Source organism: Saccostrea echinata, unplaced genomic scaffold, assembly GCF_033153115.1.
Source record: "Saccostrea echinata isolate AGI-Se365-2 ecotype Australia unplaced genomic scaffold, CSIRO_AGI_Sech_v1 ptg000056l, whole genome shotgun sequence".
NCBI lineage: Eukaryota > Metazoa > Mollusca > Bivalvia > Ostreida > Ostreidae > Saccostrea > Saccostrea echinata.
The window spans coordinates 6,216,601-6,241,710 of record NW_026889805.1 but is presented as its reverse complement, the minus strand read 5'-3'; the positions used below and the strand labels follow the sequence as shown (position 1 = coordinate 6,241,710).

General features: G+C 34.4%; 1 protein-coding gene across 4 annotated transcripts in view; it reads left to right on the top strand.

The window, feature by feature from the left end:
- Positions 1 to 25,110, top strand: part of LOC133173630 (protein crumbs-like) — a 41,232-nt gene that overhangs the window by 13,565 nt on the left and 2,557 nt on the right. The window contains exons 1-30 of one of the 4 annotated variants that reach the window (XM_061308611.1): positions 223 to 397; positions 2,864 to 2,989; positions 3,372 to 3,467; positions 3,882 to 3,995; positions 4,173 to 4,315; positions 4,713 to 4,926; positions 5,122 to 5,299; positions 6,417 to 6,543; positions 8,095 to 8,362; positions 8,688 to 9,026; positions 9,766 to 10,080; positions 10,394 to 10,531; positions 10,776 to 10,971; positions 11,333 to 11,377; positions 12,349 to 12,463; positions 12,813 to 13,017; positions 13,226 to 14,452; positions 14,600 to 15,317; positions 15,477 to 15,589; positions 15,860 to 16,667; positions 18,735 to 18,861; positions 19,735 to 19,803; positions 19,974 to 20,121; positions 20,244 to 20,357; positions 20,572 to 20,700; positions 21,114 to 21,347; positions 23,014 to 23,130; positions 23,615 to 23,854; positions 24,409 to 24,554; positions 24,901 to 24,991. In XM_061308611.1, the coding sequence (XP_061164595.1) occupies positions 325 to 397; positions 2,864 to 2,989; positions 3,372 to 3,467; positions 3,882 to 3,995; positions 4,173 to 4,315; positions 4,713 to 4,926; positions 5,122 to 5,299; positions 6,417 to 6,543; positions 8,095 to 8,362; positions 8,688 to 9,026; positions 9,766 to 10,080; positions 10,394 to 10,531; positions 10,776 to 10,971; positions 11,333 to 11,377; positions 12,349 to 12,463; positions 12,813 to 13,017; positions 13,226 to 14,452; positions 14,600 to 15,317; positions 15,477 to 15,589; positions 15,860 to 16,667; positions 18,735 to 18,861; positions 19,735 to 19,803; positions 19,974 to 20,121; positions 20,244 to 20,357; positions 20,572 to 20,700; positions 21,114 to 21,347; positions 23,014 to 23,130; positions 23,615 to 23,854; positions 24,409 to 24,554; positions 24,901 to 24,991 (6,973 nt within the window). In that variant the 5' untranslated portion in view covers positions 223 to 324. Of the gene's footprint in view, positions 1 to 222; positions 398 to 2,863; positions 2,990 to 3,371; positions 3,468 to 3,881; positions 3,996 to 4,172; positions 4,316 to 4,712; positions 4,927 to 5,121; positions 5,300 to 6,416; positions 6,544 to 8,094; positions 8,363 to 8,687; positions 9,027 to 9,765; positions 10,081 to 10,393; positions 10,532 to 10,775; positions 10,972 to 11,332; positions 11,378 to 12,348; positions 12,464 to 12,812; positions 13,018 to 13,225; positions 14,453 to 14,599; positions 15,318 to 15,476; positions 15,590 to 15,859; positions 16,668 to 18,734; positions 18,862 to 19,734; positions 19,804 to 19,973; positions 20,122 to 20,243; positions 20,358 to 20,571; positions 20,701 to 21,113; positions 21,348 to 23,013; positions 23,131 to 23,614; positions 23,855 to 24,408; positions 24,555 to 24,900; positions 24,992 to 25,110 lie in introns of those variants that run through there. The other 3 variants (XM_061308610.1, XM_061308608.1, XM_061308609.1) reach the window with 3 other exon arrangements.

Sequence of the window (25,110 nt, the reverse complement as noted above, 5' to 3'; positions counted from 1 at the left end):
ATTGTTATTCCTAAAGAATGAGGGTTATTGTGTTAATTATGGCTCATTAATCAATCATCATCTAGTAGGAGTTCAAACTACAGTGTAGCTTTGGGACATAGTGACAAGCAATTGTGATCAACACCTTAGACCTATATTTTAAAAAGTCCAGTGGAAATAGCCCTTAAAGAACACGGACCATGTGAGAGGATGTGGTGAAATTGTTTACATTTTCTGGAGACTGTGAAGACGCATACAACTATTATGTGATATCTATTTTGTATGGATTACATTTAGTCTATTGTTGAAGACTGTAGAATTAGTGAATTCATTGTGCCAAACAAAATGTCTGTGTTGATAAGTAGGAGGATTGTAGTATATTTATTGACAGTGTCTGTAACAATGGCTCAAACCACAGGTAAGCACTGGTCACACCTGCTCCGACCATCAAATACACAATCATATACTGCTTAATTATACCCTCAATTAACGTCATAGGGATGTTCATAAAACTGTTTTTATGTGAACTTTGATTCACAATCAGCTGTAAAAGAGCTTGTGTATAAAGGTTTTATGTATACTGGTAGGTCTCTACTACCAAATAGCAAAACACACCATTGTGCCAATCATGGTATTCCTTTTAGAGAAGTGAATAGCTTTAGCCTATATGCTAAATGCAAAGCCTTGTGCAAGATTGACCATGGGTTTCCAGTGATGAATGCAAAGGATAATGTTGATAAAAAATCAGTGTAAAGGTTTTATGAAATGAATAGGACAGGCTTTAGCCTTACATAGGCTAAAGCCTGGCCAGTTGTCTAAAGAGAATTCCAATACAACAGTATACATTTGTTACACTTGGCAAGAAATAACCATTTTAAGTTTATTTAGGGGCTTTTTTCAGTTCTTCATTTCTATAGATTTCAGTGAATAAAATACTTAAAAGGTTTTAACAGTAGACATATCAGTCATATTCTTGTTAAAGAATTGATCTTGAATTTAGATAGACTGCCTGTATGCAATGGTTATATGACACGTACCATATGTCTTTTCATAACTACTCCAGATTTCTTAATATATTTGTTATGAGTTAAGTACTCACTTTAGCAAATTCAGTGGTCAGTGTGAATATGAAATCATGTATCCCATTTTCAAAAGGCCTAGCTTTTAAATACAGCTTAACAATTTGTGATTTTTTTTCCAGAATTTTAGAAAACAAAAACATACATGGTATATTGTGCAGTTTTTTAAGAATTAAGTCAACTGTTGTATATTTTTAATTACAATGTGATGTGGATGAATTTCAACATGATATATCCCTTTACAAAAAGAGAGTAATAGATAAGTGAATAATAAATTTAAAAAAAAAAATGATAAAGTAAATGAAGATAAATAATAATTGTAGTAGAAAATGACATATAAACAGTGGTAACACAGTGAGTTTAATCATCAAATGATGCAAACAACTTAATTAAAGATTTTCTTTTGGACTAACTCTGATTTTGTAAACTGAGTTTCAAGGTTCCATGCAATTTAAACAAATATTAATTTTGTGAATTTAATATGGAATGTCTGTAAATATGTGATACTCTTTCACTTGGCACATATAGCATACCTTAAACTTGCTGCAAAAAAATCATTATTATCAGAAGTAATTTATAATGCAGTATTTAAATGAATTAATTATAAAATTTGTTCGTGCTTTTTGTCAGGACCTTGTGGTGCATATCATATAAAACATTGAGACATTTTGCATAAACTGATCATGTTTTGGTTTTGACAGAAAGGTGTATATACGCTTCTTTTTTATCTGAGTTCTTATCAAAATCCCTTTGTAGACATTCCAAGATAAGACAAACTTTTCTCTGGGTGATCAAAAAACATTTCAGTAACAGAAGATATAATTTCAACTGATCATCAAAACTTCAGGCATTTGAATTCAAAACATTGATCATGTTGATAAAAATTTTTTTAAAAAAATAATACAAGGAGAAAGTCTGCAGTATAAATTAACATGCAACTGCATGCCAAAATTATTCATTATTCAAGGTGGAGGCAATAACTTGTAATTTTAAATGGTATGTCATTTGTGATGTAATAATGACATATAGCATTAAAATATACATTTGGATAAAGCAGATCCATTGTCAACATTAATGCAAAACTGACTGCACAGAATAGAATGCAAACCTGCTAGTATTTCATTTGTTTATTTCTTTTTAGATCCCACTAAAAGATTAATGCTTTCAGATGACAGTTTATCATAAAGAAAAATTGAAGGATGAGAAAATGCTGTTTTTTAAATATGCAATTATTTATGTTATTCATTTTTTTTGCGCCCCTCTTTCTTTGGGTATATACTTAGTATTATTTGCTACCAATTTTTTTTATACACAACTTACCTTAATTTTCATTCTAGAATATTATGTGTCCAGAAACAATTACCCAGACCTGTATGAAATTTTATTCTACAATTAAAAGCAGATGGGATGAGTTTTGGTTTACACTGACCATGATGCAATTTTAATGTTAAAGTATATGTTTTATGACAATCTAGTTGAACTGTATGTGTCATTATAATCTCCAGTCAAACCTTGTTATCTCGAACCCAATGGGACTGAGAAAAAACTTCGAGATATCTGAATATTTAAGATATCTGTGGTAAAATACTTAAAGAATAAGGGATTTGGACTTCCAAATCACTTCGACATGTCCATGGTATTCGAGATATCAGTGTTTGATATACCGAATTTCAACTATAGTTCAACTGTAAATGTCATGATAATCTAGTTCAACTGTATTTGGTTGATAACATAGTTTAACGGTGTATGTCACGATAATCTAGATTTATGTTTCAGGATATCTATTTTAAGTGTCCATGTTTCAGATGAGGTGTCTCGGTTCTGCTATAGTTACCCCTGTCAACATGACGGCACCTGTCTGGAGAAAGCTGGCGGTTATACATGTCAGTGTGCTCACCTCTACAATGGAACCAATTGTGAAAATGATCTGAGTATGTCATTAGGATTTTTTTTAATAATTCTGGAAACCAATTTTTTGTGCTGTTTTCACCAGTGCTGATCATGAATTAAATTGTCCTCTGCATCACAATTGACATATATTTGAAACCTGGGGTTTGTAGAAGTGATAATGCATTCTTAAATATACATGTTTCTTGGATTCAAGTCTCAAAGGTTATCCTAAGAAGTGCTTTAGATACTCCAAATTTTCTTTCCAAAAATTAGAAATGAAGATCCGTGTTCATGCCCTAATCAACTTTTCAGTCTTACAAACTGCTCGAGACTCCTCACTGTATCTTCATTAGACAGGTTCACTGAAACACTCTACTCTGCATTTGAGTGAATCACCTTTCCTTTGATATATGTATTTTATAGGTGTATATGGATGTAGTGTGAGTCCATGTCTTCATGGCGGTACCTGTTTAAGTCAGACCTCTGGAGTAAGGAGTTACAGATGTCAGTGTATACAAGGTAAGCACTATTTTTATAGAATGAAATAATCAGGTTGGTCTTAGTTATATATTCTTAGTCAAAGCTGAGTTTCCAGTCAGACTTTACTTCAGTATTACACCATAATCTTATCTCATGCTAAAATGACAACACAAAAGTTCTAGTTTTGTTTTAATTCTGAGAATGATGGCTATTTTTGCTACCTTTAAAAACAGTTTAGTGGTAAAAGAATAAGACTGAATGTAACATGAGATATATCAATATAGCTCTGTTCATTCTTATCAAATTACCTTAATGCTTATGATTTTCCCAAAGAAATCTAATTTGACAATTATAAAAAAGATAATATAGTTGTGCATCCCAGTGAGAGTTATTTCCCTTATGAGAGGGATAATGAACCTTAAGCCAACCCATTTCTTTGTTTGACACTTTAAGGATACACTGGAACCAATTGTGAGAAAGATATAGATGAATGTGCACCGAATCCCTGTGGGGATGGAGAATGCATTGATGGCATAAATTCCTACTCTTGTAACTGTACTGGTACAGGTAAAGTGGCCATCATAGAATATTCACTGGTACTTAATGTAAAAGCATGTAAATCATTTGAATGTCACTTGATGCATATTTGTAAAAAAAAAAATGTTTAAATGATGTAGGTATGTTCAAAACATGCTGAAAGACAAGTGCATGTGTGTGTATATTAATGATAATGATGTTTTGTAGGTTTTTCTGGAAGTAGATGTAATATTGATGTAGAAGAATGTCAGCTGACCCCAGACTTATGTGGTAATGGCACATGTTATAATTTTCCTGGATCATACCGATGTGATTGCCCAGCTGGATATGAGGGAGAGAAATGTTTAACTGTAAGAATCTGTCATATGTGTGGAATTTTCAACAATTTCTATTAAATTTTACTTTTTTACACATTGCAATTAAATACATGTAGTTCATTGATCTGATTTTGCAAAATACTGTAAACCAACTTTTATTAGCGACGACTTTATTTCGCGATTTACCGGGGATAAACTAGTTCGCGACGATTAATTTTCGCGATCAAGCCTTTTTTTATCTGTTGTTAATAGAAAGAGAGACTTTAAAGACCGTTTCGCGGCGAGAAATATTCGCGATGACGAGGTTCTCGTGAACCTCGCGAAAATTTCTCGCACGCAAATAAAAGTTGGTTTACAGTAAGCTGTAAGATAATTTACAAAGTGATAAAAGTGAGCCTTTTTGTATTGGACTGTTGATGAAATGTTTCAGAACACAGATGACTGTGCTTCTACTCCGTGTATGAATGGTGGGACTTGTCGGGATGAAGTGGGTGACTACACCTGCAACTGTGTGCAGGGATTTCAGGGGAAGCAGTGTGAAGTCAATTTTGACAACTGTCTCGGTGTCAACTGTACTGGAGCCAATCAAATCTGTCAGGATCGTACCAACTCTTATGCTTGTATCTGCAAACCAGGCTTCACAGGCAAGATATAAGAAGCATATTGAATTAGAGAACTGGTGCTTGTGTATTGCATTCCAAAGTGTTTAATATTTTCTTACCAAAATCTTTGTATTAAATAATCTTTCTTTAAATGACACATGTTGCTTTAATTTAAACAATGACATGGATATGTCGTTTTGAGATAATTTTACAGTGTTGAATATCTTGCTGTTATAGATAATTCTGGCAGTTGTGTAGACATTGATGAGTGTACTTCCTCGCCCTGTCGTAATGGAGCGACGTGTTTGAACTTAGAGAATGAGTATCGGTGTGTTTGTGTGGCTGGATATACAGGTGTAAAGTGTGATGCCAACATCGATGAGTGTTCTCCTCAGCCATGTCAAAACGGTGCTACGTAAGCAGGTTTCTCAATCCCAATCAGTGATGAGAAAATAAAGCTTTAGTCAGTCTACTATAGTATAAAGATCTAAAATCATTCAAGGATCTTTCATGTCCTATTATATCTGTATATCTTGGCTCACTTTGCAGCATGTATTATATCATTATGGAAGAATAATTTACAGTCAGAATTTTGGTCAATTTTACATTACTTGTTCAGTTCCAGTTATACTCTTTTATTCAGAGTAGCTCAGAGTTATAAAGCATAATCTTGGTAAATTATAGTTGTTCAGTCCAAGTTGCATTTTTAATATTACCTCCATGGTTTTTAGCTCACCTGAGCTGAAAGCTCAAGTGAGCTTTTCTGATCACCCGTTGTCCGTCCGTCTATCCATCTGTAAACTTTTCACATTTTCAACTTCTTCTCAAGAACTACTGGGCCAATTTTAACAAAACTTAGTACAAAGTATCCTTGGGTGAAGGGGAGTTTAAATTGATAAAATAAAGGGCCAAGCCCCCTTGCAAGGGGAGATAATCAAGAAAAGACTAAAACAGGGTGGGGTCATTAAAAAATCTTCTTCTCAAGAACCACTGGGCCAAAAAAGCTGAAACTTTTATGGAAGCATCCTAGGATAGTGTAGATTCTAAATTGTAAAAATCATAACCCCCGAGGGTAGGGCGGGGCCACAATAGGGAATTCAAGTTTTACATTGAAATATGTAAGAAAAATCTTTAAAAATCTTCTTCTCAAGAAGAACTTGGCCAGAAAAACTGAAACTTATGTGGAAGCATCCTCAAGAAGTGTGGATTCTAAATTGTTCAAATCATGACCCCAGGGGGTAGGGCGGAGCCACAATATGGAATCCAAGTTTTACATTGAAATATATAGGAAACATCTTTAAAAATCTTCTTCTCAAGAACCACTGGGCCAGAAAAGCTGAAACTTATGTGGAAGCATCCTCGGGTAGTGTAGATTCTAAATTGTTCAAATCATGACCCCTGGGGGTAGGGCGGGGCCACAATAGGTATTACAAGGGGGGAAATTTGGTAAAGAACAGCATGGCCAAAGTTACTCAGGTGAGCGATGTGGCCCATGGGCCTCTTGTTATACAAAAATGTTTATCTTTTGACAGGTGTGAAGACAAAGTGAATGACTACCTTTGTCATTGTTCACCAGGCTTTACAGACAAAAACTGTTCCACAAACATAAATGAATGTAACAATAATCCCTGTAAAAATGGAGCCACCTGTTCTGATCAGGTTGATACTTTTACTACAAACAATATCAGGAATTTCTCAAAGAGCAAGGTTCACTTAGGGCCCTTTTTTTTTTTTGGCCCTGTGAATTTCCAAAAAATCAAAACCACTCAGTTTTAGACAGCAATGCATTAAATATCACTTGGACCCTTGATGACTGCATCTCTATTGAAAGTGACATAATTTTCTTGCTAGTCAGTAAAGGAATGGTTTTATTGGAGCTATTTGTGTGTAAATTACACAGATTTGTCATGTAGGCATATTTCATGAATGCGCTAGCGCTTAATGAAAAATATGCCTGCATGCAAGTTGGTGTGATTTACACACCAATAATTCACACTAAACTTAACTTGTAGTTACATTTTACATGGTTAAAAGCACCAAAAATATTCTCAATGTTTGAATTTCTCTATGCCCTATACTGTTATATTCTTATTAACATCTCTGTAGCTTCATTCTGACATCACTTTAGTGCCAGTTTCTCTGTGTATATTTCTACACATGAGTATATACGAAAATAGCATTCAATCAATTTCATAGTTGGTTAAGTAGAAAAACACAGCAATTTAAATATTGCATTATGACATCATGAAATGTGTCATTGCCACGTCCTGAATATTTCTTCGGAAATGGCCAAAAGTTTAAGCTGTTTTTCAAAATATCAGATAGAGCTTAACCTCTGGTCCAAAATGTACAATTTTATAATGATATAACTGTTTCTGACAATAATAAAACGTTTAAATTTTTAGATCAAGAGGTGTGCACATATTTTTGTGGAAGGTAAATGTACTCATATACACCTATTTTCTGCCAAATTCAAAAACATTGCAATTTCACAAAGCCTGCTATCCAATACCTAACTCTCAGAGGAAACTTTATTCAAGGAAATGAAAGCATTAAGTCTCTACCGTATATACTTGCCTATTAGTCGGTCCGCCTATAAGTCGGTTGTATTTTTTGAGGTTATTTTAGAGGGATTTGCCATTGACCCGTTTATAAGTCGGTACAACTTTTTGCCAGTTTCAGTTGACAATTTAAAATTAATGCTCTAATGTTTTAACCTGGTTTCGATTAATATTTTTTTTTTAGAAATGGCGCCGATATTCAATTTTAAATCATTAAGAAATGCACACTTAAGATACTTGTGCTTTATGTATAATCTTAGAATACATAAATGATATAATATATCCAGACGTTGTTCAATGATAATCATGGGAAATCTTTATAAATCACTACAGTTCGCCGTGCAGAAAAATACTATCTTTTTATGACTCGCCTATAAGTCGGACATAGAGTTTTGGAACAACATTTAACTCCCAAAAAACCGACTTATAGGCGAGTATATACGGTACTTTAGATGTCTGAAACAGGACATGGGTGATAGTCACATAATAAGTATAAGGACAGGGCCATTTTATGCATAAAGTGAACCTAGCTCTTTATATTAAATTATTTTTTGTGTAATCTTTATCTTTTTTGAAGGAAAAGTATAGATCATATAGAATGTTAATTTATATCTGATTAAATAATGCTGTATTATTTTGTTTCATCCAGATAAATGACTACAAATGTCACTGTGTAGCGGGTTGGACCGGTAAGACTTGTGAGGTGGACATTGATGAATGTGTCTCGCAGCCTTGTAAGAACGGAGGGACGTGCACTGATTATCTTAATTACTACAACTGTAGCTGTATGGGGGGCTGGACAGGGAAACAGTGTACTGTAGATATCAATGAATGTTACAGCCAGCCATGTCAACATGGAGCGACCTGTCACAATCTCCAGAATGCTTATAACTGTACATGTGCCCCGGGATTCACTGGTATCTGTCATTCATCAATCTTTATATTAGATTTCGCTGTTTAAAAAATTAATTGTATATAAAGCAAATTTGGTGTAATTTTAAAAGAAGTGGTGTTACTTTTCCCAAGTACATGTTCATGTACAGGCTACATTATTAAGAGAAAAGTTAATGTTTTTCTCTGATTTCTACATGTATCTTCACCACTTAGAATAATAAAAAAAGATGTACATGTATATGTATAATATTGTTGCCTGTTGACTTTATTTAGCAATGTAGTCAGTAAAAAAAATTCAATTAGAATCTACTTTTACCTGAAGCTTTATCCATTCCTTATTTGTTACAGGATCTAACTGTCAGACTGATATTAATGAGTGTGAACCAAATCCGTGTCAAAATGGGGGCACCTGCCAAGACAGAGTAAATGGGTATGAGTGCATTTGCACTTCAACATACATGGGTAAGAACTGCTCACATCTGTATGATGCTTGCTTCTTCAAGCCCTGTCTGAATGGTGCCACTTGTAGCTCAGTGCTGGGGTCACATGACTATAACTGCACATGTGCGACAGGCTTCATGGATAAGAACTGTTCCACAAATATTGATGATTGTGAGGGGTCACCTTGTACGCTGCCATTTGTGTGCTATGATCTGATTAACAATTACCGATGTGCTTGTCCTATAGGTTTGTACACACACTTTAATAGTAACCTGCAACTCTTATTATTATTATCATAATCTGTTTGACTATCTGGTTTGTAATCTCATAATGTTAAGCAATTTAAGCACAGGTTGTTGATTCTTTAACCACTTGCACCTTGAATTTTTGTGCTCTCATTTTGAATATACATATCCAAGATTGCACATTTATTGTCTGTTTTATTCCCTTGTCAGAAATTTCTTGATTATTCTAAATCTATATAATTGAAGGTGCATGTACTTTATACATTATACATGACATAAAAAATTATAGAATCACCACTAAATAATTATGCAGCTTTTAACCAGTTTATATATCATGTAACATAAAGTTGTTATGTAGTTTCTTCTATAAATGAATAAAGTAACTTCATAAGATCTGGGCTGCTTTCAAGATTGTAGCAGCTACATGGCACTATGTAGCCGCTATGATCTTTAACGATATGCTAGCCTAGTTATAACATGCGTTAATTCATATAGTGTGTATAACCTAGATATCTAACTTAGGAAGAAACTGCTACAATGTTCAATGCAGCCCTGACATCTTTGCCTTAAATAAGGTTACATATTTATGGTTGTTTTATGTGCATTGGTAGAAATTTCAAAATGCATGTTTTTACACTAGTTATGATAACTTTTCCTTTATCATTGCTGAATTATGATTTATAAATTTCATTTCTTTACCTATTTGATAACCCATATACATGTATAATTGACTTGAGCAGGAAAAGAAGGCAATGACTGCGGACAAGACATAGATGAATGCCTTTCCTCTCCTTGTAAGAACGGAGGAACTTGTCATAATGAGTTAGGACGGTACCGTTGTGAATGTCCACAGGTCCTTGTCAATTTAACCAAATATGGTCAAGGCCAGAAGCTGGAGTTTTTGTCTGGTTTTACTGGTGTAAACTGTGAACTAGACATTGATGAGTGTAATTACTCATCCCCTGCTATCTGTCTTCACAATGGCTCCTGTACCAACACACATGGAGACTATAACTGTTTGTGTGGACCTGTTTATGATGGAGTTTATGCCACAGGTTAGTGATAATAGAAAACAAACCAATCATTTCAGGTACTGTAGCATTAAAATTCAAAATCTTTTTTATGTTTATACTGTTGAACTTTGGTATCTTAAAAATCCATATTTCAAAAACCATGGATGGATGAGTTGGAAGTCCCAATCACTTTTTCTTTATGTATTTAACTTTCTCTTTCTGTATTTTAACCTCAATTTATATAATTCTCGGATATATCAAAGTTTTTTCTCGGCCATGTTGACTTCGAGATAACAAGGTTTGACTGTATTTTTCTGCTATTCATAATCCTAATTAGCTGTTTCTTTTTTGATAGGTAATAATTGTGAGCTGTCTACTTCCTACTGTGAGTCAGCTGATGAGGTAAAGGGAGACCCTCCTGCCTGTCACAATGGGGGCACCTGCCTCCCTGATGCTGAGAGCTTTACATGTAGCTGTGCTGCAGGATTCACAGGTATTTCATGTTAACTGAATTTCATCTCTTGTTGAGGATAATAGGTCAGAGATTCATTTCCTACTACAGAATTCTGAGCAAGTATGCAGCAGTCTGAAGTATACAGAGAAATGAAGATATTTTTACAAATGTGGTTTGAGGTTTTGTGCTCATTTCAAAATTTATCTTCTCTGTATGATGGTTGTAATCTAATGGTCATATCACATTTCTTTTTTATTCTCTTTGTATGAATATATGATTTCAGATCGAAGATGTAAAACTAACATAGATGAATGTGAGTCGTCTCCTTGCCAGTATGGGGGCACGTGTATTGATGGAATAGCTCGCTATGAGTGTCAATGTATCCCAGGAATCACAGGTCCCAACTGCGAGACAGATATAGATGAATGCCAGTCCAATCCTTGTCTGAACAGCGGTGTCTGTATTGACCATATCAATGGGTATGTATGTCAGGCAAACTTGATCTCAACTGTAGAAATATTACAAGTACCTGTTACCTCAGGGAAAATATTGATAACTAAAGAGTAGACAGTATCATCAGTAGTTTTTGAACAAATTATGTAAACAGCAGCAGAGTATAACTGTGTTAGTCTAACTCAGCATCCTCATTGTATAGATTTAACAATTTGAGGTTAAGTTACTGTATCTACCATATACATGTATACAGTCATAAGCTGTATGCAAAAACACACACATATATTTTGTACAGAGTTTTTCATTAGATGAGAAAGGGAATTTTCTAGGCTGTGGTTTTTATTATTTCTTTGGCCCAGTAAAGAACATCATTTTTATTTGTGACAGACTGGATGGTTTTGACCCTAGCACTTTACCTCCCGACTCTACTGGGTACGATCTGTTTGATGCTTGGTTCTTTTTATTTAGTTCTAGCATGTGACCCTGTTTTTGTTGTTCATTTCCAGATGTTTAATATTTAATATTTTTATTATTACCTGGGAAGAAAGGACCTTAATCATATTTTTATTAATTTAAATCAATACCCAATATTTGATTTTGAATTTGTTGAATTTGCTTTCATGCCAGCTGTTGTATGTTCCTTTTAGTTTGTGCACAGAGTTTGTTTTCAAGCCATGAATGTTTCATTCCCCATTAACACAATAAAACTATTTCAACTGATTCTCATGAAATTAAGGAAATCTATTAGATTATCTTGTAAGGGTTACTTGCATGTTACTGTATGTTTGGGTAGTATTGGGAAGACCTGCATTAAAAATTTTATTCAGAACTTTACAATGCATGAACATTTTCTTCAAGCTTATTTTCCTAATTTTGAAAATTTCCTTTCGCTCGGCAATATAGAACATTGACATATATGTAAGTGTAGGTTATGCAACATCCTCCTAAAGTTAGACTCTAACAAACATAGGATAATTTTTAGTATATGCCTTTAAGGCTTAAATATCACTGACATTTATTGTCAGTTGATATTGTCTGTTGCATTATGAGCATGTAGAATGATACAGAATGTTGAAAATTTCCTTCTTTTACCTATATATAAATGAGAAACTTTAACATATGGTTGTAGGTTTTTAAATATTTACTGGTGTGTGTGAGTAATTGTCTTTATGTTTGTTAATGATATAGATGTGTTATCTTTGTTTTTGTCTTGTGATGTGCTATAGATTTCCTTATTCTATATTGTGATTCTAAAATTCTTTTTGAGAAAGAAAATACTACATGTATTAAATTTAGTGTAGTGAATAAACTTGCAATAATCTAAACACTTGTACAAATGCTTTCAGTAATGAAACATTGCCTGATTTTATTATATATTTTGATGATGTATGTGACTGTTCTAGGTATGATTGTAACTGCACAGACACAGGATTTAATGGAACAAACTGTGAGCTGAACATTGATGACTGTGCCTCCAATCCATGTCAGAATGATGCTACGTGTTCTGACCTCATCAAGGTAACAGTGTACCTGAAGATAAAATGAAAAGTTTACTAATTAGTATTAAGTTTATATACAAACCTCAAGATAATGCTATTCAGTAAACTTTTTCCTTTTAAAAAAGCATTTTACCAATTCATTTCAATTTCAGTTTTTAGATGTTGTCAAATTTTTTTTTTTTTAAATCCATAAACTTCTTTGATAAAATTTATTCTTGGTGCACAAACATTTTTCTAATTGCCTTTTTTTTATATATATATATAATTTTTTTATGTAGTATTAGTAGTTGTTATTTGATAAGAAATGCAGGTTATCTCACTTAAAACAGTTTTTTAAATCTTATAATGTATATTATTTTGTATGACAGGATTACAATTGTACCTGCCACAATGGGTACCTAGGAAAGAACTGCAAGAATGACATCAATGAATGTGAGTCCAGTCCTTGTCAGTACAATGGCACCTGTCTAGAGAGATCTAAACCTTCTACCTTTCAACAGGTTCCTAGTCTAGGAGATTTCTCCTATGCTAATGCTGCTGGGTACTACTGCCAGTGTATTCCTGGAATAACAGGTATAAAAAATCACACTTTGTTTATAAAATTAATTAAAAATTCAAATTTTTAATGAGAACAAAAAAGGTGTAAGAAGGGAGGGGGGATGTAATGACACAAGAATATTGTCATTTATTATATTTAGACAATTTGTAATTACCATGTTATTTGTTTTATTGCTGTTATTACACAACATACCCTGTACTTGATTGCAAATTTTTTTTTCAGGTCTAAATTGTGAAACAAACATTGATGAATGTGTAAACAACACGTGTGAGCATGGATCTACTTGTCTTGATCGGATAAATTACTACGACTGTGAGTGTGCACCTGGATACAGAGGAACAAGGTGTGAAATTGAAATTGATGAGTGTGTGGAATTAACACCTTGTCAAAATGGAGCCACTTGTATTGACAAGGTAGCAGCTTATGAATGTAGGTGTGCACGTGGGTACAGGGGTGAGAGGTGTGAAATAGAAATCGACGAGTGTAAAGAATATATGCCTTGTCAGAATGGTGCTTCTTGTATTGATATGGTGGCGGATTACAACTGCCAGTGTGCTGCAGAGCCGGACTCCAGTGACCAGGTTTTTGCTGGAAAAAACTGTACGGTAGAGTTACGAGCTTGTAAAGATGGTGGGAACACTGTCTGTAAAAATGGAGCTACTTGTGTTCCGTATCTTAAGTCGGAATTACCTTCAGTTCAGGAGGACTTCTACTGTAAATGTGCTCCAGGATTCACAGGGAAAGAATGCACAATCGAAACAACCTTTTCTTTTAATGGACACTCTTCTTCAGTTGAGCGCATCTTAGATCAAATTGGAAACATCACTGTGGAGTTCAGTTTTAGAACCACTTTATCAAATGCCATATTAATAATGTGGAGTGGAGAATATTATTCTACCAAAATATTTTTGCATATTGAAATTTTTGAGGGATTGATATACATGGGGTATATACCATATGGAACTGCAATAACATCTGCATATCTTCCTATTCCGGTTAAAGTCAATGATGGAAATTGGCATAGCATATCTCTTTACCAACTTAATGCAACAGACACAGATGACAAGGGACAAATTTCTTTTAGATTAAACAGCCCACATTGTGTCAACAATCTGACTCTTTGTGAAAAAGTAGTCTATTATCGCCATGTAGCAAATTCATTTCCAAGGAAAGAGCTTTTCTTTGGAAATACTGGCCATGTCACCAGAACGTCAAATACCAAGTCACAAGTAGCCTTCAAAGGGTGCATGCAAGACATGACTGTGAATGACAATGTTGTCTTAGATGAACAGAATGATAGTAATTATGCTCTAAACTTAAGGCAAGGTTGTGACAGAAAAGTACAGTGTAAATCCGACACCTGCAGTAACCGTGGAACCTGTACAGATCTGTGGGATGATTTCTTCTGTAAATGTAACCGTCGTTACCTTGGAAAAAGATGTGATGAAGGTATAGAACTTAACACAGTATGGAAAAAATTGTTTAAAAATCATATTTTGGAGTAAATTAGATTTTAAAATCCCATAATTAAATTATGCTTAAAAACTACCATTTATATTGTAATGAAGACTTCAATACATGATTTTGTTTTTTCAGTGTATATTCCTGCTACTTTTGCCAAGGACAACACACAAATTAGCTTTACCACTTTTAGTATTCCTCAAGATAAGAAAGATGATTTTAGAAATGTTGTAGAATCGACCATGTTTATCCGAACTCGTGAGTCAAGCGGACTCATTATGTATCTGGGCAATGACAACTCAACCTTTCTGACCCTAGAAATCTACCAGGGGAAACTGGCCAGTCGACTCATGTTGTGTGAATCTCAGACAGTTCAGTTCATTGTGGACAATGACACATTGATTAATGATGGCCAGCAGCATTTTGTAGGTGTCAGATTTCTTAAAGGGCAGAAATTTCAGCTCTTCAGAAATGGAAATCCTGTCCAGTCACAGATCGTTCAGTCTACAGGAAATTGTAACTTTGATGCAAAATACCTGATCTTTGGCGGGGAAATTCCTCAATACTTGAAACAGTCAGGCCGTGTCAGAAGGGAGACAGATGTTATCACAGTGAATGGACTCCAAATCCCAAAACTGACTCAGCTAGATAGCTATAAAGGAACCATTCAGGATGCTGAAATTAGTAATAATAAACTGGTTTTCTTCCCTGGAAATACTTCAGTTGCTAGTAATTTTTCATTGACAAACATCACTGGGGTAGTTCAAAATGAAGTCACAGATGATGTTTGTACCTATGAGTCTCCATGTATGCACAATGGAACTTGTTCCAATGTTTTCTACAATGACTTCAGGTATAGTAACCCTTTCTTTAATGAGGATATTAAATACAGTGATGATTCAGATTAAGTCTCATGTAACAATGTACAATATACTAGGTTGACGTATATATCTAGTTTGCATTTGTAAGTGATAGTTGAATTTCTGCTAATGAGAATTTTATTTCATGTCAGATGTGACTGTCCTCGGGGATTCAGGGGAAAGAACTGTAGCGAGATTGATTTCTGTGATGAAGACTCCTGCCCTAAAACAGCCACCTGCCGAAGTCTTCGTAATGGATTCGAATGTAAGTTACAGGGACATGTACATATATATCCAATGTATTAATCTAGTATACAAATTAGAATTTTGTCCCATTTTAATTTTGCCCAGTTACAGTTTTGTTTTAAGAAATTATACTTTTTTCTTTGAATTTGCCCCATCTTAAGTTTGCCAACTTGTGTCTAGGGTGAAAGGGACGAAAATAAAGCAAGGGCGAAAATTTCTATACATGATGAGGTTTGACTGTATATGCCTGTATAAAATAATGAAAGTGTACTTTTGTTTCGCTTATTAGGTATATCTACGGCATTATTTGATGCCTCAAGTCGTGTGGAGTACATTCCAACATTGAATCCAGGTCGAAGAATTAAGGAAATATCAATCCAAATGAGATCCTTAGTCAAAAATGGATTGATTCTCTTTGCCCAAAATGGTCCCTACGTCCTTAAGATCCGCATTCGAGGAGGCAGGATTCAGGTTTTGTATCATGTCAGGAACGGACAGACAGAAATAGTGGACGTAGATTATGATGTCAGTGATAGGGAATTCCACACAGTGACACTGAGAGAAAATGTTGCAAATATGACACTCTCTGTGAAAGGCCCAAGTAGAAACATCTCCAAAGACTTCACATTTAACAGTGGACCTACCATCAATCTGACAGCAGTATTTACCAATGAGGAGAACAACAGAAAGCTTTCATTAGGTTACTACCAAGGGGTCGGAGAAAACTTGTTTTACAAAGGCTGTCTGCGGGAAGTACGAATTGGTGGAATTCTGCTTCCATTTTACACAAAAAATGAGTTTACCAACTACAATACATCAATTTACCTGGAGTACTTTGAAGCATTGGAAGTGAATGTGAACAAATATGGATGTTCCATTGCTGGGTCGTGTAACTATAATCAGTGTAAGCACTCCTCAGTATGTCAGGAGGATTATTATGGGTACACATGTCAGTGCCCCTCTGGGTACAGTGGACACTGGTGTGAGAAAAATGTGGATGATTGCGCAACACCTCCTACATGTGGGAGAGGTGGGAAGTGTGTGGATGGAGTCAATGCCTTTACTTGCCAATGTAGAAATGGATACAGTGGTACAAGGTAAGTTCTGGAGTTGTTTGTTTTGTCTTATGTACAGAATCAGTAGACTGTGTTCTGGCACTTGTTGAATCATACAATATATCTAGGCTTTTTTTTCACAATACTTGATGATACTTAGATCTGTTAATTGAATGTGGTCATGTCAAATGGTATATCACTCAGCATTCATTGAGGCTGGAAAGAAAACATGTATAAAAAATATTTTGATACATTGGATGAATTAAGTCTGAATTTGAATACTAAATGTCCTCCTTCTTTTGTTGCTGACTAAAACCAGGGGTTATTATTAAAATTTATTTGCTGTTTTTCTGTCTGCCAGTAAATTTAGAGTTTTTTCAGAATGGCTGTATGGAAAAAAAAATCTCGCTTTTGATAATTGAACCATAATAAGAATTCATATTGCATGAAGACTTAGAAATTAGTTCAATATAAATTTACAAGTTTTACAAGAGGTTTTATCCTAATAATTACCAAAGAAAATTTTAAAGATATAAAGGTTGCATATGAATTGAAAATAAAGAAATTTGTTGTGAAATGAAGAGAGATAGATAGATTTTTTTTCTGACAATAAGGACGTTGACTTTGTGACCTTTCATAAAATTCTCTGCATATACATGTATCATCAAGTACTTCACGTAATTCCTGGAATGACGGTCTTTTAAGATACATAAGTTATATGAGTCATTCAGTTGACCTAAGATTTCTGGTCCTGTCTGTTGCTGGGAGTTGTCTGTTGTGAACTTTCAGCATTTTACAATTTGTTTTTTCTGAAAGGGAAATACCATTTACACACAATTGTAGAGTGTAGTTTGTAGCCTGAACGAGTAAAGGGGGACAAAAAATGTGAATTTCATCATTTTCGTGGTTCTCTCCTCTTTCTAGTGAAATATCAGTGTTGTTACTTCTTGGTGAGACATTTTGAAACCATATAGCAAAGTACAGGTTCAACAAGCAAAGAGGTGATAGCGTGGTAGACAGCAAGGTTGTATGGGCATACATTATCTTTAGAAAAATGTCATCTCCTGTTTGTCTTTAGGACTGAGCAGACTAAGAATTGAGGTTATTTAAACAGTCTCTAACAATAATGTGACCTCAATTCATAATCTCTTATTTGGAATACTTCAGATTCAATGCTGTACAAAATAGATTATTAGCATCCTCACAAAAGGTTTACAGATGATGTGTTTGAGAAAATACAGCTATTGAAAAGTCATCTTTATACAGAGTTTTTATGTAACTAGTGGTAGCAGCTGGGTCTTGATCAATGACCAAGTGGGCTTTGTTTATGAAAAAGATCTCGAGTGCATACATTTGTGTTAAGTCTGCTCAAAATGCACATTGTCTCAATTCTAAATTACATGTATTTTTGAATAGAGTGATTTAACAAGAACTTTTTAACTGCATATTCTATGAATGAGATGTTTTTAATTTACAATAATCAAGTTTCAATATATTTTGAAGACATTTTCCCTCCATTTTTTTATTCAAAGGCAATTGAAATTTTACTGGAAAAATGTGTAAATGCTTTCCTGATTCTCAGCAGTATGGATTTAAACCTTCATTCATTGTGGATTTAATATTCAAAGCTGTCTAAGCATTAAGGCACACAACACGCCAGCCTTGGCCTGTGTTCAAACATTATTTTTTTTACCTTTACCTGAAGTATTATGAAGGTCTCTTTGATGACAAGGTTGTATAATATAGTACTGTGTAGAATGTACAGGTAGTAAATATTACCTTAGGAGTTGGGTTTACCTGTTCACCAGTACAACATATTACCTAATACATTAGTGAATTGTCAATAGGAAATCTATGGAATTCAGCTGAGAAGCTTTTTACCTGTTATCAAGTGTCTGTGGAGTTCACCGACAAAGGTGAACATGGTGGGATTTTTTTCTCGGTAGCCTGTGTTTGATGGCATCTGAATGACAATATTTGAGGACGTTTTTTTATCATTTTTGTTGACACTCCATTTTTATGATGTGAAAAATAGGATGTAAAATCCAGCATTGTCATGAGGTACTCCATCATTCTTGTGATCACAGTCTGTCTGTCCGTTTCCTGTAGGTGTCAGAACTACACAGACCCCTGTAATCCTGACCCCTGCCTACACAGTGGGGTGTGTACAGACGATGGGGGGACAGCTGTTTGTAACTGTACCAGTGGATACATAGGAAATACCTGTGACACACCTGTAAGTAAACCATTGAACCTGTATGCTTCAGGAATTTATCAAACATTTATAAATCAAGGTGCTTTCATTATGGTTTCTTTCATGGTTATATAACTATTTAGTATGTTTTTGGTTAACAAGTCTTCGTGATACTTAAATCAATGTAGAGTTCTTATATGTTTATAACAACATGAATATACAATCACTTTGAAAATACCCAAGAATTATAAATCTTACTTTTAAAATCCTAAATTTTATCTAAATTGCACAATTTATAAGTTCTAGAATGCTCTGCTTTCTCAGTATTGATAAAATGCTTCCTTGCATGAATATGATTTCTTAGGACAAACAAGGTAAAACCTTGAAGAGTTGACATTATCATGAGAGAGATATATATATAGACAGAATACCAAGATTGCAATGAAATCAATAGTTACCTTATATAGCTACTTTGTGTGTCCTTATTTATGACTTGTGTGAATCTATAAAATGTGATGCCTCAATTCTTTTATTGGGACTGATAGTTAATAAATAAGGAAAATACTATGCACAACATGCATTTAATCAATAAAAAATAACCTGGATCAAATGAAAAAAAACTCTTGAAATAAGTTAAAATGCACATGTAATGAAGGGAATAATAAGTGTAAATGCACATGTAATGAAGGGATTTTTTTTGTTTCTTATGTCAGACATAAGTTAAATACATAAATACAGTCAGTTTACAGACTTCTGCAGTATTAAAACATGCCATTACTTAACAGACCTTAAAGGCAGAATTAGTCTAACAAAGCTTAAATAATGGCTGGTAATCATGTCTAGGTAAGGTGTATAAGGAAATAAGTAGGAAATGCCTGCAAACGTTGTGTGTACAGTTAACTCTTTGTTTTACAGAATACACAGTCCTGTAATGACAGTCCATGTCAAAATAATGCAACATGTAATGTGGAAACTGGAAAACAGGTAAATTAAATATCTATTAAATGGGGGAAATTATTTTTGAGGGGGAAGGGAGGACCTTAAGGTAACCCCTAACTACATGTATGGTGGTACGGTAACTGGGAAGTACAGGTATCAGGTGTTTTACTATTTATTTCTATATTTAAACTTTGATTTGTTGTTTTTGTTACCAGCCACCATTCAGCTGCTCTTGTCCTGTGGAATATACAGGGTCTCTCTGTGATGTGAAGAAGGACTTTTGTAGTGATCTCCCTTGTTTAAATGGGGGCACCTGTAGCAACAATTATGCAGGAAATACTTACACATGTTTATGTGTCACAGGTAACAGGATATTCATCTATTGACTCAAAATAACACATACTTTCCTTTCCCATTTTGCTGACCTTGGAACTACTGACTTCAAGTAACAACCTGAATAAAAAGGAATTTCTTTTGATTTTCAGGATTTGATGGCAAGAACTGTAGTAATAACATTGATGACTGCAGATCAGAACCTTGTCAGAACAATGGTACCTGTGTCGACCTTATAAATGACCATATTTGTAACTGTACTGACGGTAAGTATATATCTGCTAAAGATGTCATAAATGATGGATATTATTAATCCTCTTTGCTTGGATAATTGAAATTACTGAATGTAGACTGATCTTACATGTAGACCTACTCACCCAATGTAGATAACTCCGTAACCCTTTGACTCTAAATTACAGTCTTATAAAGACCAGTCATTCCAGAATTTTCTCTGTAGTGATCTGTTTCCTTTGGTTTAAGGTTGGGATGGCCACTCCTGTAACCAAGACATCAATGAATGTGAAAACCAGCCCTGTCAGAGAGGACATTGTGTTAACACAATGGGAAGCTACTACTGTAACTGTTCAGGTGATGGGATTGGATACACAGGTAATCATAAAAAAAAACAGAATCAAATTTTGTAAAATCTACATTTGCAATTGATAGATTTTTCAATTCAAATGCATAATTAATGTTGTTCTTTTGTCAATATAACACATGGCTTCATGACAAGAAGATAATGTCAAAAAAGTTTGGTCATTGAATTTATATGTAAGCCCTTATTTACTAAGTTATAAATTTGTCCTTCAGTTTTATGATATACAACAAAATGACCCCTTAAATTACCCTAAAAAAGGCTTAGGATCATCAGGATTTACAAAGTCCCATGTAACAATAAATATCAACTTGAGAATGTTCTTATTTCAAACATTATAGCAAGGTAATAGAACTTTTTCATGGAATGTGTAAGATACCATTAAGTATTGACTATGATTTAACTATGACGTAATGTTGATTGTTAGGCCCAGACTGTGGGGAGGACTATGATGAGTGTACTGCAGAGAGCCCCTGTGCCAATGGAGCGACCTGTCTGAACTATGATGGAGGATACAATTGTAGCTGTACAGAGGGTTATAAGGGAGAGAACTGTACTGTCGTGGACTGTGACAGTGTTTCCTGTCAAAATGGGGGCCTGTGTAAACCCCGGCCTCCACTCAACAACACATGGATGTGTGAATGTCCTCTCTATGTCCATGGTAAGAATACTTATCACCCCTCCCCCTACCCTCCACCACCACACACACAAAACACACAAACACTCAAGGAACACATGAATGTGTGAATGTCCCTGTTATGTCCATGTCTAGCAACCCCCCCCCCCCCTCCACACACACACACAAAACACTCAACAACATATGGATGTGAATGTCCTCACTATAATACTCATCTATCCCCCCTAATGTGCACACAAAAAGATATTCAACAATTATCATATTGATATGTTAATGTGGATGTTCACATTTTATATGTGGATGTTCACATTAAGAATGCTCAATTAGATGCTATCAATTGTAAACCCTCTTGAAAATTTCATGATCATTATTGCAATGTGCAGCCCCCATGAGGCTTATGTTTTATCACGCTACCTTCCTGAACTTATTCTTTTCAAATTAAGAGTTGAGGAGAAAGTAAAAGGCCATGTCTGTATCATACCTGGACATTATTTTCTGTACTTACAAACTGATACAGGTGTAAAAACTTGTAAAAAAGTCTCGTTGTTAGTCACATATACTAGTGTACAAATGATACACACATGTTTGCTGATGTAAATTAAGTGAATTGCCTGGGGAGTTGTTTGTGATTATGATGGATAACCTAGATACCAGGGTATTGTACCCAAGGGCCACACTGTCAATGCAAAAGCAAAAGGCAGTCATTTTAGGTAGACATCAAAGGTCTTTTGTCTGTGTACTTGACTAAGAATATCTGGAAAGCACTTAATTATTCAATAGGATAATCTGAAGTTTTATGACTTTAGGATTAACAGAACTGTTTTATCTTTGTTTTCTTTTTCCTTAGAGATGATTTGTTATTGGTGACTAAAGCTTTGTCTACATTGTAAATGTTGAGTTCAATAATGAATATGAAGTATCTGAGTGCAAACCTCATAAATTGATAAGGAGTAATGCATAAACACAGCAAATTGATTTACTAGACAGCGCTCTTCACATTTGCTTGGATTGACCCTAGATTATATGGCCAGGTAAACTAATTTAGTGTACCTATTGGTGTAAACACCTGTAATTAGCTTACAGGTATATTGTCATCAGATGAGTGTCTGTTAAATTTCACACAGTTTACAAACGAGAAGGATATTCTCTAGTTGTTTTAGATTCGTTGGATCATATTCTGCTAAGTTTCACAAAAGTTAAACTGATTATAAATGGTGAATTTTTTTTCTCATCTTGAAATTGGTATTCAAAGGTGGATCTTTTCTAATGGATATTTGCTTTCCTTGGGATTCTAGACAGAGTTTTGTGATCACTTAGATTTGCAATTTTAAGTTGCAATTCAGTGCTATTTTAGGAAATTCATGATCTCATGAATGTGAGGCAGCTTAATAAGATTTCAAAATCTTATATGATTTTAATGCCTTTTATATGGATTTTACCGGTAGTATTTGTAAAGTAAATACTGATTTGTGACTTAATATATTTAAGATAAAAGAGAGACTTGTTTACACTGGGTTGTGAATTCATGATGAACATAAAATAGCTATATTTTGCTTTGTAAACCGTACCCATTAGAATTTGCAACTGAGTAGATCATATTAATAAAAGTTTGTATAAGAAGTCTTTTTATTCTATGTAACACTCCATCCTCAGATTAAAAATGTTATATTGTATCCTTTTCTTTTTACAGGTGTTAAATGTGAAACATTAGGACCTTGTTACTTAAGACCATGTCATGAGAATAACACTGAATATTCCTGTAGAGAGATTGGAAATCTGACAGATTATACCTGTCCATGTAAAAAAGGTAAGACCATGTCATGAAAATAATACTGAATATTCCTGTAGAGAGATTAGAAATCTGACGATTATACCTGTCCATGTAAGAAAGCTAAGACCATGTCATGAGAATAATACTGAATATTCCTGTAGAGAGATTAGAAATCTGATAGACTATACCTATCCATGTAAGAAAGGTAAGACCATGCCATGAGAATAATACTGAATATTCATCCTAGCCAATGTGCTCAGGTGAGTGATGTGGCCCATGGGTCTCTTGTTTTGCAAGATTTTTCAAATGTAAAGTTCTTGTCAGTTATAGTTGATGTCACTTAAATCCTCATTGCACAGAGGATATGCAAATTGATATGTCAAAGGAAAGGCCAATGTCATGATTATTTTTTTAATTAGTTTGTCTTCTCTAGTGACATCACCTCTTGATTTCTGTAAAATTGAGACCACTAAAAGAGCAGATATTACTGTATATTAACCTCTTCCTGACCTCATTTCAGAGTGGCAGGGTAAGAACTGTACGGAGGATGTTGATGAGTGCTCCAGCTCTGCCCCACCCTGTTCCCCCACCCAGAGCTATAACTGTACCAATGTCCAGGGAGATTACCTCTGCTTCTGTCACCCAGGCTACACTGACAAAAATTGCTACACTGATATAGATGAATGTGAGACTGTCACATGTGAAAACGGGGGCACCTGCATAAATGAAATCAACGCTTACACCTGTAACTGTTCACCTGGTAAGGGCAGAGTTCAGAGAGATGTATTAATCTGTAATGTATGAAGTGTTCTGATTTAATTTTGAAAGTCTTCTTTAATCTACTTTAATTAATTAAGGACTGATATGTTCAGATTTTGAAGACTCTTAAAACTTGAGAAAATACTTTAAATGGAAATAAAGAAACTTCTACTCTAAAACAAACAATACTGTAAATTCCTTATTTTACACGAGTACTTAATATCGCAAAATGGCCCAAGAGCGTCAAATCGCGGGAACAATAATTTGCGAATCGGTGATTTATCTAGAGATTTTACATACATTAAAGCACCATAAAAATAAAAGTGAGTAATTTTATTTTGCGAGTGGTGCTTCTCGCGTAATTACGCGATAATTTATTCCTCGCGTATATTTAGGAATCTACAGTATATAACTTTCATTTGGTTGCAAAACTACATTTTTGTTCCATAATCAATTCCTTTTCTCATAAAGTTATCAAACAGATCTTCTTTTACAATAAGTATAGATAGAAAAGAATGTACAGGTATTGTCAAAAGTTCACTGATACTTTTTCAGGTTGGACCAACACAAGCAACTGCATGGAGGACATAAATGAATGTCTGCCAGAGCCTTGCATGAATGAAGCTACGTGTGTGAATACAGCTGGAAGCTTCCACTGTAAATGTCAGGCAGGCTACATAGGAGAGTTCTGTAATACCAAGGTAAACTTCTACTGAATCAATCAAGTATAAGACTGTCATTTTTATGAAATAATATAATGACAAGTTAGGTCATTTCTTATTTTAAACCATGATTTGTCACAATATTGCTTCATATTTTTATCTCCTTTGCTTCATTTTTATCTCCTTCCTTATAAGAAAAAATGTCATAAATACATTAATTTCATTTTAGAAGTAGATGATCAGTTTCCTTTAATCATACTTACTGATTTAAAAACTGCATGTTTAAGGGATCCTTAGAATGTCTATATATATATATCGTGTGTGTTACTGTATACATTATTAGTGGAGGTGTAGATACTGAGTTTAGTGCTGCCCTCTGTTGTAGGACCCAGATTTCAGGAAGATAACTCAGGAAGACAACATCTGGATTATTGTGGGGCCGGTGGTGGCGGGGTGTCTATTATTAGTAATTATAGGTAGGTGGTTGTCTTGCAGGATCAAGCTCTTATGGTCAGACAGTATCATACTTAACAGTTATAGCAATTTATTAACATTATTAGAATTCCCATTACATTTATTCATAGAGAATAATTAT